We start from the raw sequence: 16,793 nt of genomic DNA on the forward strand, positions 1-16,793 counted from the left end.
AGTTGGATTGATGATACAACCAAGACATTAACAGGAAGCTATGCCCTTAGCCTTAGGCCCCTTTCAATGCCAATTTGCCAGCAACAACCAAAAAAAAAAGAAAAAAAAAAAGGTTTAAATCCAAGAAGGTTAATATTTTGAGTATCCAATCCAAAACTGATCGAGTAGTTTTTGTCTACAATTAGTTGTATATAACTAACCATATTAATGTCCGTAATTTTTTATTTTGTAGTAGCCAAAAGCTATGGCCTAGCCAGATCTTCTAAAAATAAATAAATAAAATACGATTAGTGAGTGGGGATAAAACAAAATAAATTAAATTGAGAAAGACCCTAAAAATTGTGCTGCTTCTTCTCTTTTGTTCAAAAATAGGCTTGTTAGGTGAAGAGCACAATTCCAATATGATTTTATTTTAATAAAATAAATTGCATTTGTTTAATTCACTTTTAATTCCCCCTGTCTATTTTAAATAAATAAATAAAAATTCAACACAAATAAATTCAAAGTGACATAATTGAAAAAAAAAAAAAACCCAAAAAACGAGGACAAAACATAGCAATACAATACAGCGTTTGAAGACGTCATGAGCCCAAAATGTCCGAGCCCAACTCAGATTTTCTAACAAAAACCCGTTTGATTCCCGCGAAAACTTCTCAACTGCATGGTCTCCCTCCACGGGTAGACAAGGACCCTGATCACCTGCCACGTGCCTGAATAACCATCCACGTGTCCATGAACAAAGCCACCTGGCTCTAACATTATTATTATTATTTTTTGGATTAAACGCATGAGCTATAATTGTTTATCTGATCCGCATCTCATCACCTTTCTTCTATATAGATCCTCAACCTCCTCACTTCATTGCAATCCATTCACTTTTCTTACAATGTTGAACAACAAATCTTCAAACCAACAACCATTTCCGTTTACCTTCTTCATCTTGCTTTTCATTGGTCTGTCTTTGCCTGCTGCAAAGGCAATATTGAGAAATGAGGAGCAATATGGCTCAGGTGCTTCTGCTGCTGCTGCAGGGTCTCTGGTAAAGAGAGATCAACGGAGGGCATTGGTTGTGACAGAGTATGGAGAGATCTCATCCATTGATATCAGTGATGGGCACAGAGGGCCCTACCATATTCAGTTCATCACCTTGGAACCCAACTCTCTCTTCCTTCCTGTACTTCTCCATGCAGACATGGTCTTCTATGTTCATACAGGTGCTCTAATTATACTTTTTATTTGTTTATTATGTGATTTGGGATTTTTTGTAATCTTTGTTTTTGTTGGTTTAGGCAGTGGGAGGTTGAGTTGGGGTGATGAGGATGACATTAAAAGGGTGGCTATAAAGAGAGGTGATCTCTTTAGGCTTAGGCCAGGCTCTATTTTCTTTGTACAGAGTGATTTGCAGGCTGAGCGCCAGAAGCTTAGAATCTATGCAATCTTTGCAACCAACACTGATGATGACTTATACGTAAGACCACCTATTTCTCTGCTTCTTTTTCTTTTCCTGATTCAATGGACATTTTCATTCACTTGTGTCCAAATTTTCTTTTTTCTGATACCAAAACCTGTGCAGGACCCAGCAATAGGAGCATACTCTAGTGTTAGGGACCTGGTTCGAGCCTTTGATCCGAAAGTGCTTCGATCAGCTTTTAAGGTATGAACAACTCTGGGCCAAAATCGACAACTTTGCTGTAAATTGTAATCATCCTGCTATCTGTCAGAAATAATTGTGAAGATTTTGGTTTCTGTTGGTTTTCTGACTACTAGACGATGTGGTTGATTAGGTCTCTGATGAAGTGATAGAATCAATAATAAATGGAACAGACCAATCAGGCATTGTACACGCAGTGCCAACAAAGAAGGAAACTTTCTGGGATTTGGAGGCTCGGTTCTTGAAAACCTTCCTGACAGGCAAAGATGGCAGTGCATTCAACAAGAACAAGAAGAAAACAAAGACCTATAATATTTTTGATGAGGGCCCAGATTTCAAGAACTGCAATGGTTGGAGCTTAACTGTGAACAAGAAAAACTCCCAATTGTTGAAGGGATCAAACATTGGTCTTTTCATGGTGAATTTGACAAAGGTCTGGTTCTGTGGTATTTAGCTTGATCTTATGTTAATTAGAGTCTAATTAATTTGATGCCTAATTCTAAAACTCGCTTTGTTATTGAAGGGGTCAATGATGGGGCCTCACTGGAATCCAAGGGCAACTGAGATAGCAATAGTACTACATGGGCAAGGGATGGTTAGGGTGGTTTGTTCTAGCACTGCAGCAAAGAAATCAGAGTGCAAAAGCATGAGGCTTAGGGTTCATGAAGGAGATGTATTTGCCGTGCCGAGGTTCCATCCAATGGCTCAGATGTCGTTTAACAATGACTCCCTTGTGTTCATGGGGTTCAGCACAACAACGAGGAGAAACTATCCACAGTTTTTGGCTGGAAAATACTCTGTTCTGCAGAGTTTGGACAAACAGGTCTTGGCGGCGTCGTTTAATGTTAGCAACACAACGGTTGATCAACTTTTGGCTGCACAGGCTGACTCAGTGATTATAGATTGTACTTCTTGTGCTGAAGAAGAGGAGAGACGGATGATGGAAGAAATTGAGAAGGAGAGGGAAGAAGAAGAAGCTAAGAAGTGGGAGGAAGAGGAGGCTAGAAAGAGAGCAGAGGAGAAAGAACAGAGGAAGAGAGAAGAAGAAGAGGCAGCAAGGAAGAGAGAGGAAGAAGAGGCAGCAGCAAGAAAGAGAGAGGAAGAAGCAGCAGCAGCAAGACAGAGAGAGGAAGAAGCAGCAGCAGCAAGACAGAGAGAGGAAGAAGAAGCAGCAGCAAGACAGAGAGAAAAAGAACAAGAAGCAGAAAGACAGAGAGAAGAAGAACAAGCAGCAAAACAGAGAGAAGAAGAAGAAGCAAAAAAGAGGGAAGGGGAGGGGAGGCAAAGAGAAGAAGAAAGAAGACAAGAGGAAGAAACAGAGAGGGAGAGGCAGCAACAAAAGGAATGGGAAAGAAGAGGGCAGGAAGCACAGACGGAGCAAGAAGAGGCCAGGAGACAACAGGAAGAAAGGGAAGGCAAAGAAAGACCAGAAGAGTCAGCGAGGGAAGAGGAGGGGAGGCAAAGAGAAGAAGAAAGAAGACAAGAGGAAGAAACAGAGAGGGAGAGGCAGCAACAAAAGGAATGGGAAAGAAGAGAGCAGGAAGCACAGACGGAGCAAGAAGAGGCTAGGAGACAACAGGAAGAAAGGGAAGGCAAAGAAAGACCAGAAGAGTCGGCAGGAAGACAGCCAGAGGAACGAGAGGGAGGTGGCAGAGGCATTGATGTTGAAGAGGGAAGGAGATATTTGAGGGTCTTGAAGGTTTAATCGATCTATCTTCTCCAGTTGGCTCGGCTGTTCTGTCTTATGAGTTTGGATTGCTGCATGTTTTGTTAATAAAAATAATATATGTTATGCTGCGTGTTTTCTTTTAATGTAATAAACTTCTATGACCCAAGTCCAAAATAAATTTTGCTGCAAATTAGAGGGAAAAAAAAGGATGAAAATTATTTATTTGTTGATAAGAAATATTTGAGCCTACAGAAGAAAGATAAAATATTGAATCTTATTTCAATCCTTTTCAAGGAAAAACAGAATTAAAGGCTGAGGAAACACAATTCTATGTATTTCAAGCGACCTTAACGAAGTGAAAATGCAACCTGTTTTAAAGTTGATTGAATCACACCTCTGGATTTCCAAAGGGTGGCGTTTTTAAGTGAAATACAGCTCAAACTTTTCAGATTCAAGTCAAGAACTAGAAGAGAAGAAATTGCACGTATTGTTTGACATTGATGATGAAAATGATATCTCAGATAGCACTAGGAAAAAAAAACCAATGTAAATACAGCTCCCTCTGGGTTTCATGGCAAAACAGAGTGATGAGCTTCTAAGCTCCGCCAGCAACCTTACAAAAAGCAAAGAGATGGTTTGTCTACACCCGGATTTGAGAGAACATTACTGGAGCCTGTTATATAGGACACAACAACAGTAACGTCATCAAGCTTGCCTCCATAATAACGGAACCCGGCTTCTTGAGCAGCTGTAGAAAATGGTGTCTGCCTGTTCTTATCTAGTGCTCGCTGCCGTGCCAGAGCTGCTATCTTCTGAGCAGTTACCTGTGGTTCCAAGCCAGCCCTTACCGCATGAACAACAACAGCAGTAACCTCGTTGTTATACAAGTTGTCAAACAACCCATCGGTTCCAGCTATAATGACATCTCCAGGGACAACAGGAATCAGAAAGACCTGGTCCACATCAAATCCCAATTAGGCGCTAGTTGGTCAGGGAATTTTATTAAAGTTTTCTCCCCTCAATGTACATACAATGACAGGGAAAGTGACACACATCTATTGGAAGCAGTGTGATTTGGATAAGAAACCTTAAACTCTCAAGATTTCAAAATTGTGTATTTAAGAAAATGAAAAAATAACATCAGATCTTACAGTCAGTCTCCACTACAACTATTCGAAGCAGTGTTTTTAGAATATATAGAGTCAAAACAAGTTCATTTGGGGGAATCTATGTATTACTTTGATGATATGCGAGTGACAACTAGTATAATGCTCAATAATTTACTGACCTGACCGGAGCTAGGTAGATCAGCCCCGCTGCCACTTTCCAGCTGATACGTAAAATTGAAGCCATGCTGCTGCACAGGGGATTGGAAGATGGTGCTTCCATCTCTCACAACTACAAATCCACTGTCCCCAAGATTGATAGCTTGTAGTCCCTGTTAGAAGAAGAAAACTGATGAGAAAACACACTCAACTATATATAAACCTTACCTGACTTTCTACACTCAAGAAAACAAGCATCCAAATTGCACACAACAATCAAACTCAAGTGATCTTACAGACCAGGAAAAGTTGTTCCAATTTATGTACTAGAAACTTCAATCATGCATCCTATCCAGGTTTGACTCACAAGGGCTGGGCATCTGCAGCCTATTTTTTAATCTCTATTAATCACTTATTTCAAGATTATTCGATGCATTTAATAGACTTCCACTTATATATAAGTAAGTCTTGCAACTCAAAATACTATATGCAAAAGTCAGCAATTACTATGCATATGGAAGAGTCCATTTACAGGAAGTACTTAGGTCCTTTCTTGAAATAATTCCAACCCTGGTTTGCATATAGTAATGGATAGATACTAGACAGTAAGATCATTTCTGTCAATTTATTACAGCAGTGTAATGCAGCCACACATGATTGCGTCCACAAACCAGATCACATATTTCCTTACAGGGTCAAAATGATAAAGTATCCCAAACAGTAAATTATAGCACCAATGGTTAGTCAAAATGAAAACAACAAACCTTTTCGGTAAGGCCAATGATGCAAGCTGTTGACGAACCCTTTGCTTTGGTGCATGAGTGGGCCTTCTCTAACACCCTGGCCGGGTCGAAGCAACCCTCAGGCTCCTCTTGAATTGCCCTTACAGAATGGGACATAAGTTCGCGAGAAAAGTGTCCTGCATTGACGCCAACATCTGCCCATCCACCCACACCATCTGCTACACCAATTGCTTGTGCATCTTCACAAATAAAATGGGCATCCTCTCCTCCTGTCTCCTCCTTATCAGGATGTGGCAGATAACATGATCCTGAAAGTAGTTTCAGAGCTTTTTCTCCCAAAATTGGTCTGAAAATGAAACCAAGCAATATATATAAGCACTGAGGAGACCAATGCCTATATTGGTATTAAAGAGTGCTATAAGCTGTAAACACTAATCAATCCCATTTGTTCTACACTAGATACCAAGTTCATACTGTTTTATATAAATAAATTAACATTTTTGCATCCACGTGCACAGAAGATAACCCTTAATTCCGTTCCAAACGAAAAAGACTTAAGATAATGAAAATGACCACCGAACAACGAAAGAGGCAAAGTAAACAGCACATACGGGTCGGACAAAATGGTAGAATTTGCAAGCTGTTCATCACTAGAGTTGCCATCAAATGATACATTATGAGCAGCACCAGCAGCACAGCACACGGAAGATGAGTTATGGAAATTCCTCAACCAAGGTCCAACATGCACAGAAATCAGATGACTGTTGTACGATTCTTTTTTTCTGAAACTCAAGCTAGCTTTCAGGAAACTGCTCTGGCGTCTATCATTAAAATAAACAGCCGTAGGTTTTGTGAAGTCTAATGAGTTCCCGCAACTTGAAATTAAGTCATCAACATAAACGTCCCCAAAAACAGGTGTCGAACTTGAAGCAGCCATAGATTTTCCCTTACGCAAAGGACTAAAATTATATCTAGCAGTGTCGGGTATCAAAAGGGTTGAATATGGTAACGAACAAGACAACCCTGAATTTCGAGACAAAAATTTTCCCTGACAAGGTAGTAAAGTTTTCGAATTTGGTAGCCCGCTCCCACTTAGGACTCTCCAAATACTAGAACATATACTAGTGTTCACCTTGGGGAGTATCCCGGATTGCATTTTTATCCCCTTATGTAAAAAACCCTTGATTCAACTACAGTCTCAAGGAAAATCCAAGCTGAAATATGATATAGAAGATAAAAGCTCATCACTCTCAGAACATCTATTAACAGCTTAACCTAAAACCTACTGCTGCTGAGTCTGTTCAACTTCCAGGGCGATACGTATGCCTCTTTAACCTGAAATGTGAAACAAAATTTTGAATTTCTTCACAAAAATGTGAGCTTTTGCTACATGCACAACAATATTGCTTGTATATCCGCCAAATTTTGATTTTTATCGAAATTACGAAATTATATTATCTTCAAGCTTCAATACCTAATCATCTCAAAAAGTTTATGTTACCTGCAAATATTGTTAAACACCCCCACACACCCCCTTCTCCAACCCCAAACCATAACACAACGTACCCATATGAAAATGAATCTGAAAAATTGGACTTGAAGCATGAAAGCATCGTTGCTATGAAATGTAAAAGCAGTTGAATGGATAAACAGGAAACACACCGTTTTGGAGTTGAAGAAGGAGAGATGGGCAATCAATGCTGGAGCTCAATCTGACCCAAGAGATAGCATTAGCTAAACGAAGCTCCGAAGATATTATCTTCACCTATTCAATCTTCGGAGCTTCTTTTATCCCCAAATATGTCTCTTTGGGTTATGGCGATATGCTTTATGAGGATTGAGGCGCATAAGGTTCACAAAAACGCCAGAGAGAGAGCACGTGGGAAGAGGAAAGCCAAAATAAGCAACAAAATAAAATATATCAGCTACTATTTTTGCTCCACAGCAAAAAATAAAGAAAAAAATAAAGGAGATTTATTATTATATTCAATTGTGATGGGAAAGGGTAGTTTTGGAATCAATTGTGGGTGAAACTTAATGTCAGAAAATAGGTATAGTAATTTTTTTTCTTATTATATAGGAGTTTCCTACCAAAAAGAGAAAATATGAATATAATAGGAGTTTTCTCTACATATCAAAATAGGTAAAAAGAAATAAAGTCAAATCCGCATAGGAGAAGGATTTGGTACTCAGCCAGCCTTCCTTTTTATAGTTAGTTTTCGATCTACATATCAATCAACTTATTGAGGTTTCTCTTGTGGCTGAACCTAAAGATCAAAATTGAGTTTCACAATATTTCCCTTCTTCTTGTTAAATATACAAGAATGACTACTGATCGTCTCTGCAACCTGTCAGTGGTGTCCTCGCCCGCTGCCGTTGCCGTTGCGGATCAGGATTCGGGTATGGGGATTTTATCTTTATGTGATGATTTGTTGTGCAATATTTTGTTTAGATTATCACAGAAGGATCTGGTGAAATGCAAGATGGTGGCGAAGTCATGGCATCAAATAATCTCTCATGTTTGGTTGCGGAGATTTTGGTCGCAGTCTCCTGTTTTGGGTCTTTTCTTCCGCACTCTGCACGCACCTGATGATAGTTGTGTTAAACTCAGTCACGCCTATCTTGATCTTAATTATATCTACTTGGACAAACCAAGTGAATTAGTTTCCCGCGAGAGAATGTTGCGCTTATATGAAAATCAGACGCGCGACACCTCTGATCGTAACCTCGACTGTTGTAATGGCTTAATTCTGTTGTTCAACCCACACACTTATCAGTTCTGTGTCTCCAACCCCATCACCAGACAACATGTCTCCATACCTAAAGCATTTTCACATGAACATGACTATTTTTGTGCTGCCTTGGTTTTTGACCCTATTGAATCCAATCACTACCGAGTTGTCCGAATTGATTATTCTCAACAACAATCATGTTGCTACTCGACCTTGACCTCAAACTCAACCCTAACCCAAACCCTGGTGCACATTGACATATTTTCGTCGCAATCTGGAGAATGGATTCGACATGGATTGCAACTCGACCCCATGTTTATTGAGGGGTTCAAAAGTTCCAAGTTTTGCAGTCATTTTGTGTACTTGCGTCGGGCTATATACAGCCTAGCTTGTTCAGGGAAACTTTTGTGTATTGACCTGAATACTATCAAAGCTCGAGCCTTTGAACTCCCTCATGTCTCTGAAGACGACGACAACCACGATGTAACAATGGCATGTCTTGGGGTGTCAATGGAACTTGTCTGTTATATAAAGCGTGATAGTTCAAATGTTTTTCGCTTTTGGTCTTACGATGATCGATGCGGATCTGGTGATAAATGGACTCTCAGATATACTCTTTTTGGGAAGGGATTGGAATGGCGCTTTCCGGGTGATGGTACTCCAGTGTTGAGACCACATGCAATAAGTCCATCTTCTCATGAATTTTTCTTTGGCACTTCAGAAGGGATCTTAAGCTACAACTTCGAAAGCAGAATGTTGAAATTCGTCCATGCATCACTGTTCAAAATAGCTCCACCTGGTTCTCACTTTCCTTCTTTTACACTACGTGCTTGCTTGATAAGTTTGGGTGAGAGGAATGCCGGGTCTACTCAACTGTAAGTGGATTGTTTCCTTGTCTCTTTTAAACTTGTTATTGTCCATATATTTTACTACTTTCCAATTCGTGGGTTGCTTATCATTCTCAGTACAAAGAGCGTTTCTGCAACTCAACCCAAAACCTAATATAAATTTTTAGATTTAATAAACATCTTCATACCTGCTTGCCAACAACAACAAAAACATGTGCATATGGATGGATGGACACAACATTACACTATATCAACTCAAACTCAATATTTCAGTTTCACTCAAGTTTTGTTTTTAATATTTTGTATTAAATATCATATATAGATGTTGAAATGAAGAAAAATAGTGCAAGCCATATCTTCTCTTGGCATGGAGGGATTCATATCATCAGTCCGTTTTTAGAGTGCTTCGGGATGCAAATACTTTTTAAGCTTATCATTATAAGAATGAAGAATGGGTTTACTATTTCGAAAAAACAATCTTCTTTCGGAAGATTATATGTTTTTGTTTTAAACCTGAACCCAATGGGAAGTTGGGAACTGTAGCAATTGCATTGTAAAAATGGAGCATCATGACAGAAAGATATGTATAAGCTATTTGTGATGTATGTAACCTTGATTTATGTTTGTATGTGTTTTCCTGAAGTTTAATTTGGTGTGTTTCACTCCAATGCTCTTCACCCGTGATCTTAATTTGTTCATATTTTCCCTATTAAACAGACCACTGGACAGTTCCAAGGGAGCAAAGATTTTAAGTGCGGAAGCACCATGTCAATGTGATGAACTAAATAATAGCCAAATACAAATGGGCTTTGTCGGCAAAGACGTCATAGTTCGTAGCCAAAGAGGGTTTACTCTTCCTAGTGAAATGAAATTATGTGCAGCAATGGAGCTACAGGAGGCTTCCCCGAGTCCAATATTCCAATTTGCTAGGATCAAATCAAAGATCGTGTCTGCAGAGCCTGTAAAGCTGGCTCCATCACGGGGTTAATTTAGATTGCTCATACTATGATTTGTGGATTTTGCTTATAGCCGCATATGATTTGGATCATGATTTGGTTGTTTGTTGGTTGAGAATATATTAATATTTAAAAAATTTATTGGTTGGACCTTGAATGGGAATTGCGAGATATATAATGATATATCGGATGGAGGAATTTGAAAACAATGTTAATTAAATTTGCAACAAAATCTTGAAAGAACAAGATATGTGAACAAAAATATGTTTAGTTAAGAAGTTTGATTCATATATATAATCGGATTTTCTGAATAGAAAAAAAACACTTTTTCGATAAATCATATTATTGTCGCGTCACTTATTTCATGTCACTTGAGTTTCCTTATTTTAACCTTTCATTCCTCTACAATTACATAAAATTGGCTGCTTGATTATGTTTGAAACAAGATTGCAATGAAAAAGCAAATGAAGGGAAGAAATATGACTTGGCAATTCACATCCTTCCTAAATTTGGACATGGTAAATAAGTGTTTGGGCCAAAATCTTGCGCACCCATCCCAACACTACAGAGCCCAAAATAACAAAGACAAAACACAGGGCCCGAGAAGTCTGGACTCTAAAAATAAACAGGAATCAAAGACCCAAAATCCAAGAAGACCCAGCCCGGGATCTATCAAGACATAACAATAAAACATGGGCCTTGAAAGAATAGAAAGAGAAATCAGCCCATGGCCCCGGAAATTCAGACTGGGCCCGATATGATTAAAAAGAAGAGACCATCTGTGGTGCATCGGCTGTACCAGTACAGCCAATAACGTGAGGGGTTTTAAAAAACATAGGAAACCTGCTGACCTGGTCAACAGGTAAAGGTTTGGAGACGCTGCTCCTAATACAATTTCGCATGCACTCAGTCTTCTTCCTCAAAGTGGAGGGGCTTCAACTTGAAACTGATAATCTTCATTACATCAAAGTCATCTTCTTCAACTCCTCTTCTGTAGAAAGTTTCTTCCTTGTCTCTGCAACCTCTCTCTCTTCTTTGTCATCATTGTAGAAAACCCCATATTCTAGGGTTTGGATTTTGGGGAAATTTTTTGGGTTAGCATTTTGGGTTGATAATAGGAATTGGAATTCAGTTTTTCCAGTCGTTGGTAGGTTGTTGGCACTCCTCTCATCTGCAATCGAGCCCTTGTGAAAGCATTTGGTATTAGTTCCTTGTGAAGGTAAGTTAACACTATGTTTTATGTTATTGTTAATTGAATTTCTGTGGTGATGAATTGGGGCAAGAGGGGAAGTAGGTTTCTCACATTCATGAGATGAAGTGGGTTTCTCAGTCTGAAAGTGTCGTGAGGTGAAGTGGGTATCTCACATTCATGGTTGTTATGTTCATGCAATTGCATATCTCTATATGCAATTACTAATCGCCTGTATGCAAATCCAAGTAACTGAATGCAATTACAGGATATAGTTTTGTTTTGAAATTATGCACGTGAGGTGATTTCGTGGTAGGTAGGTAGGTTTGACTGTGTTTTTGAATTTTTTGTATGGGGAGTAAAGTGTTCCGAAAGTGTAATGTTAGGAATGGTTAAGATTTGGATTGGGATTTGAAATGAGTTAGAATGTCCGCCCAATATAGAAATGCATTGGTGGGTTGTGTGCATTATCTGTGCAATGTTATAATCGAGGGCTGATGCACTTGCAAGTAGTGTCGTGCAATTGCATATCAGTACATGCAATTACTAAGCAACTGTGTGCAAATCCTGGTCCCCGTATTTTTTGAATTAAGCAATGTGATGTTGTAGTGTTTACTGGGTTTACGGGGTTTACGGGGTTTAGGGTGTATTAGGCTTTGGATTAGTATTCAAATGATCGGCGCTAGAGAGAATTGCATGATAGTGTTTTGTACTTGATTTGTGCAAGTTATGGAAGCTCAAAAAAGGGGATCAGCGAAAGGAAAGCGCAAGGTCGAGAGTACTGTGCAACAAACAAGAGTTGGCCGAGATGCATTTTTTAATTTCATGTAAGTTACACGTACATCTACAAATTGGAAATGTGGTTGCTTAATATTATAATGGTTTTTTTTATAAAAAATAAATGATTTACAGGAAAAAAGAACGACATGAAATGGGGAAAGTGGCCAATGCAAAGTTGGACCATAAGGTGAGAGATGACAATGATTTGGTCAGTTTATTAATTATTTTATTAAGAAGGGTATATTCATGAGAATTTTTTATTTCAGGTACAAGAAGAGATTAGTAATAAGTGGAGGAAATTGAACAATCAACACCATCATCATCACCCACCCCCTTCTTCTTAGGCGTGGAGGAGCCTCTTGAGCTACCAACCATTGAATGTGACATTATTTGGGTTTTCGTTTTTCTCTTTCAGGTTGTGTATGAGTAATGTTATTAGTAAAAGAGGTGGAAATGTTTGAGTTGAAATGTATAGGAAGTAACTCCTTAAATAATCCTTCGTCTGTAGTTGGTAGCTGGTATTTGGTACTTGGTACTTTGGATTGGGTTCCTTTTTCGTTAGAAGGTCAAAGTTTTCTAAACAAATGCACCTACTTGCGTTTGGTTGAACACATACCCGTTTGTTCGAAAAAGTAAGTTGGTTGGGCCCATCTTTCTGGGGAACGGTCAACTTTATTGAACGAACGCAACTCTTGCGTTCACTTGAACCAACACCAGGTTCATTAGAAAAAGTCATTTGATTGGACTCATTTTTAGGGGAACGGGTTACTTTACTCAACGAACGCAACGCTTACGTTCAGTAGAACAAGCACTCCGTTTCTTTGAAAAAGAAAGTTTGTTGGATTTATTTTTTCAGCGAACATCAAACTTTCCTCCACGAACGCACATGTTGCATTTGTGTGAAAAAGTAATCCGTTTGTTTGAAAAAGTAAGGTGGTTGAGGCATGTTTTCCGCGAACGGGTAACTTTTCTCAAGGAACGCACGTATGGCGTTTGTCTGAACAAATACTCTGTTGGTTTAAAAAAGTAACAATGACGGCGGGGCTTTTTCGGCGGAACGTCGAGTATTTCTAAACGAAAGCAAATCCTTGCGTTCATTTGAACAAACGCCCTGTTTGTTTAGAAAAGTAAGTTTGTTGGGCCTTTTTTTAGGAGAACGGGTAACTTTACTGAACGAACCAACCCTTGCGTTCGCTAGAACAAACATTCCGTTTGTTTGAAAAAGTAAGATGGTTGGATTTCTTTTTTCGGCGAACATAAAACTTTCCTCAGCGAACGCACCTGTTGCGTTTGTGTGAAAAAGTATTCAGATTACTTGAAAAAGTAAGGTGGTTGGGGCATGTTTTCGGCGAACGGGTAACTTTTCTCAAGGAACGCACGTATTGCGTTCCTGTGAACAAATACTCTGTTAGTTTAAAAAAGTAACTATGTTGGCCTTCTTTTTCGGCGGAACGTCGAGTATTTCTGAACGAAAGCAAACCCTTGCGTTCATTTGAACAAACGCCCCGTTTGTTTAGAAAAGTAAGTTTGTTGGGTCCTTTTTTAGGGGAACGGGTGACTTTACTGAACGAACGCAACGAACGCAACCCTTGTGTTCGCTAGAACAAACACCCCGTTTGTTTGAAAAAATAAGTTTGTTGGATATATTTTTTTGGCGAACATAAAACTTTCCTCAACGAACGCACCTATTGCGTTCGTATGAAAAAGTATTCTGTTTTCTTGAAAAGGTAAGGTGGTCGGGGCATGTTTTCGGCGAACGGGTAGCTTTTCCCCAGGAACGCAGGTATTGCGTTCGTCTGAACAAATACTCTGTTAGTTTAAAAAAGTTAGTTGGCTGGGTTAATTTTTCCGGATAACACTTGCGTTAACATTTGAAACCCTCCATTCTATTATAAAAGGGCATTTGAGTGACTGCCTCTTTGACTCTATCCATTACAAATGCATGGCTTCCTCTTCAAACCAACCTCATATTGTCAACAACCCAAAACAGCAAGGTTGGGATCCAAATGATCCCAAAGTTCATGTTACGACTAACTTCTGTAACCATGTTCCACATGATTTGCGTCCATGTGAACTTTCCAAGGATCATTTCGTACCTTTCATTTGATAGTACAAAAAATAGGTCTACTTATGCCAGTAAAAAAAAAAGAAAAAAAAATATCCATTTTTCCTTTTTAGGGGTTTGCGCGCAGTCACTCTCGCATTGCATCAACGTCGTGCAATTGTATGTTTACAATGCAAAAGCCGACCGGCTGTGTGCAAACTAAAGATAGCTTAAGACATCTTTAAAATTTTGAACAAAAATACTACCATATTGAAGAAAATCTTTGACATAATGAGATAGAAAAGTATAAATAAAAGGTATACAAAGGTATCCTTTTAAAAGTTAATATTTTCATTCTACACAACTCAAGACCACTTGCGCCACACGTTATATCTTGCTATATTAATTGTCATATTATTGTTTCATATAAACACCAATTCTTAAGCCCAAAGGGTTAGCTAAATGGTGAGGTTAGGTGGTGTAATATATTAGAATTACGGTTCATCAAAAGGTTAAATTTGCTTCCATTATTAAGAACAGAATAAATATAACATTACTTTGGTTTCTCAAACAGATTTTCCTTTCACAGAGAATAACGCATAGCTTGGCACCACCCCTTAGAAGACACAATCAAATAATAAAAACAGATTTGTATTTCACTTAAGCAACTCATGATTTTGGCACAAAGACAAATTATCCAGTACAAATTTCCTTTATTTGTTTTTTCACATGTATCCATATTCCTTTTCAGTAACCAATGCAGTGATGCAAACCTTCCTTGCAATTTGTGCGCCTACAATAGGAAAAATGGAAAAAATTAGACGCAAGAGAAATCGTAAAATTGCACAATCTACAAATTTGAACAGCAAGAAAGAAAAAAACAGTAATTAGAATGAACTACAACAACCAAATAATGAGAGAACCTCAAAATACAACCAATCAAATTCTATAATGACAATTACCCAAATTGAAGTAGATAATTAAAGTTTCAGAATTCTAATAGTGCAACTAAAAAAGAAAATTATCGCTTTTCTTTTATTAAAAAAAAAAACATTACAATCATGAAGCATGAAACTTAAACTGAATACAGAACAGGAAAGAAAAAAATTGCAACCAAATGTTCCTATTATAGGAAAAGGGACTAATATAGGAGTTCAATTGGGAAAATGGAAATATTAGAAGCCTTTAAGGCTTTTTATACAAAGAGCAAACAGATATCACACAAAAACATTAACAAATTTCATACGGCAACTCTGTACTTAAACTAACTCTTTACCCAAAAAAGGAAAAGAAAAGAAAAAGTAGAGCTATACTAATTATTTCTCCGCTAAAAAGACAATCATCTGCTATTTCGTGGAATTTGTATGTTTGTCTGCTAAACATGTTTTGTTCTCACAACCTGTTGTGTGTAATCTAACTGCTGGTTGCCTGTGAAGATCCTTTAACTTCGTCAACAATTTCCTCCTGGTTGTGTCCTCCTCCTTTACAAATAATAGTAATGTATATACCTTAAATGCTTCATGACAGGACCCTACCCAATTTCCGCTTTGGAAACCGAGCCGACTCCTGTGTGTGTCCGACACCTGGCGGATGTCGGGCACAAATGACCTTTTTGCCCTTTTCTTAATTAAACTTTTGCCGAAATTTCGACAGAGCCTCCCCTGTAATTTAACCAAAACCAAAAATCTTCCACCTGTCAAACAGTCTCAAAAATCCTACCAACAGCCAGACTAATTCAACAGACAAATCTTAACTCCAGGTTCTCAAGTTCAACGAGATATCAGAGCATATTTACAAGATTACAAAGAAGTTACAACGAACTCCTACACTTTAGTGGTGGGTCGGGAGCTAAGCTGATGGCCCGAGTGGTTTCCTTCGTTCTTCTACGGCCTGGGGGCGAAAAACAAGTTTAAAAGTGTGAGTGGACAAAAATAATGCTCGTGAAAATATTTGAGAACATACTAACCCCCGTTTGAAAACATAGGGATATAGAACTAGAATCTGATCAGAATCAACTCGAGATATTCAAATAAATATAGATAACATGATTATAATCACATACTAAACAAAGATAGATCAGTATAACTCAAATGAATTTACTAATAAAAATGAGTAAACAATAACTGCATTAAAGGCTTTAAAATCCTTTAAAACTGCCACTGAATTGTACCCCTGATAACCGTCAATTCCCTGGCAAGTCTCGGGCGTCACACAGGCTACCCGAGCCGCAAACTGGCGAAATCAGGGGACTATGATCAACCTGTCCCGCCGGCAGATTCCTCGATGACACCAAGTCACTGAAGTCGCCAGTAGCTTCAGCAGTAATCGGGACCGTGAGGTCACCGGGGACCTCCACGGCCGATCGCCAATCTGGCAGGTGTCCGGGGACACGAGAGTCGCACCAGCGAAAGCCAAATCTGGCAGGTCCCGAGGGACACAGAGTGCATGCCCGACTCCAAATCCTGGCAGGTCTCGGGGACACAAAGTCTACCGAGCCGCAAATCCTGGCACTCACGGTCCGAGCGTCCCCGGAACTCGTGAGGCAAGTCAAGTGCACTGACTAACTGAAATCGGACCGGACGTTCGTCGACATCGGTCCAATTCTGGGTAATCACCACTGTAGGGTGGGTACATGGTGGTCAAAATCACTGTTTCTGATAAAAGCTTATATCCTCTGAATTCTGCTAACTCTGAACTAAACTACTGTTTTGGCTCAAAAATCTTAAATCTGTTACTTAGCTAATTTGCATAAAAATCAAGGGATTTGCATAATAAAATTCTTGCTAAATCACTTATTAAAGATCAAATATAAAATATAATTATAAAATCTTTTTAAGAAAGAAAAGTCCACTCACTGCTGGTCCGAGCTAGCTGGACCTCTCGAGGGTCCCTCCTGTGGATTAGCCGGACTCCTGG

General features: G+C 38.9%; 3 protein-coding genes and 1 long non-coding RNA gene across 4 annotated transcripts; 3 read left to right on the forward strand and 1 right to left on the reverse strand.

Moving 5' to 3' along the window:
• Positions 1–793: 793 nt before the first annotated feature.
• On the forward strand, positions 794–3,546 carry LOC117634056 (vicilin-like seed storage protein At2g18540). The gene is made up of 5 exons (XM_034367957.1): positions 794–1,214; positions 1,290–1,468; positions 1,574–1,654; positions 1,785–2,084; positions 2,175–3,546. Exons 1-5 carry the CDS (start codon positions 887–889, stop codon positions 3,354–3,356), a joined length of 2,070 nt encoding a protein of 689 aa, XP_034223848.1. The 5' UTR covers positions 794–886; the 3' UTR covers positions 3,357–3,546.
• A 130-nt stretch (positions 3,547–3,676) lies between these two features.
• On the reverse strand, positions 3,677–7,274 carry LOC117634057 (probable protein phosphatase 2C 80). The gene is made up of 5 exons (XM_034367958.1): positions 6,991–7,274; positions 5,940–6,663; positions 5,350–5,674; positions 4,609–4,758; positions 3,677–4,273 (listed from the first exon to the last, which is right to left on the reverse strand). The coding sequence occupies exons 2-5, from the start codon at positions 6,482–6,484 to the stop codon at positions 3,935–3,937; spliced, it is 1,359 nt and encodes a 452-aa protein (XP_034223849.1). The 5' UTR covers positions 6,485–6,663; positions 6,991–7,274; the 3' UTR covers positions 3,677–3,934.
• Positions 7,275–7,492: 218 nt separating this feature from the next.
• LOC117635062 lies at positions 7,493–10,001 on the forward strand. Its single transcript, XM_034369393.1, has 2 exons — positions 7,493–8,935; positions 9,626–10,001. The coding sequence occupies exons 1-2, from the start codon at positions 7,653–7,655 to the stop codon at positions 9,894–9,896; spliced, it is 1,554 nt and encodes a 517-aa protein (XP_034225284.1). The 5' UTR covers positions 7,493–7,652; the 3' UTR covers positions 9,897–10,001.
• A 1,737-nt stretch (positions 10,002–11,738) lies between these two features.
• LOC117635777 lies at positions 11,739–12,128 on the forward strand. Its single transcript, XR_004586946.1, has 3 exons — positions 11,739–11,880; positions 11,966–12,020; positions 12,100–12,128. It is a non-coding gene; the product is annotated as an uncharacterized LOC117635777 (long non-coding RNA).
• The last annotated feature ends 4,665 nt before the right edge of the window (positions 12,129–16,793 follow it).

Source organism: Prunus dulcis, chromosome 7 (assembly GCF_902201215.1).
Source record: "Prunus dulcis chromosome 7, ALMONDv2, whole genome shotgun sequence".
NCBI lineage: Eukaryota > Viridiplantae > Streptophyta > Magnoliopsida > Rosales > Rosaceae > Prunus > Prunus dulcis.

Coding starts and splice junctions, on each gene's coding strand:
- LOC117634056 (XM_034367957.1), top strand. CDS start 887: ATGTTGAACAACAAATCTTCAAACCAACAACCATTTCCGTTTACCTTC. Junction 1,469..1,573: donor ACACTGATGATGACTTATAC/GTAAGACCACCT, acceptor AAACCTGTGCAG/GACCCAGCAATAGGAGCATA. Junction 1,655..1,784: donor TGCTTCGATCAGCTTTTAAG/GTATGAACAACT, acceptor GTGGTTGATTAG/GTCTCTGATGAAGTGATAGA.
- LOC117634057 (XM_034367958.1), bottom strand. CDS start 6,484: ATGCAATCCGGGATACTCCCCAAGGTGAACACTAGTATATGTTCTAGT. Junction 4,759..5,349: donor TCATTGGCCTTACCGAAAAG/GTTTGTTGTTTT, acceptor TTCTTCTAACAG/GGACTACAAGCTATCAATCT. Junction 4,274..4,608: donor ATCTACCTAGCTCCGGTCAG/GTCAGTAAATTA, acceptor GATGTGGACCAG/GTCTTTCTGATTCCTGTTGT.
- LOC117635062 (XM_034369393.1), top strand. CDS start 7,653: ATGACTACTGATCGTCTCTGCAACCTGTCAGTGGTGTCCTCGCCCGCT. Junction 8,936..9,625: donor AATGCCGGGTCTACTCAACT/GTAAGTGGATTG, acceptor CCTATTAAACAG/ACCACTGGACAGTTCCAAGG.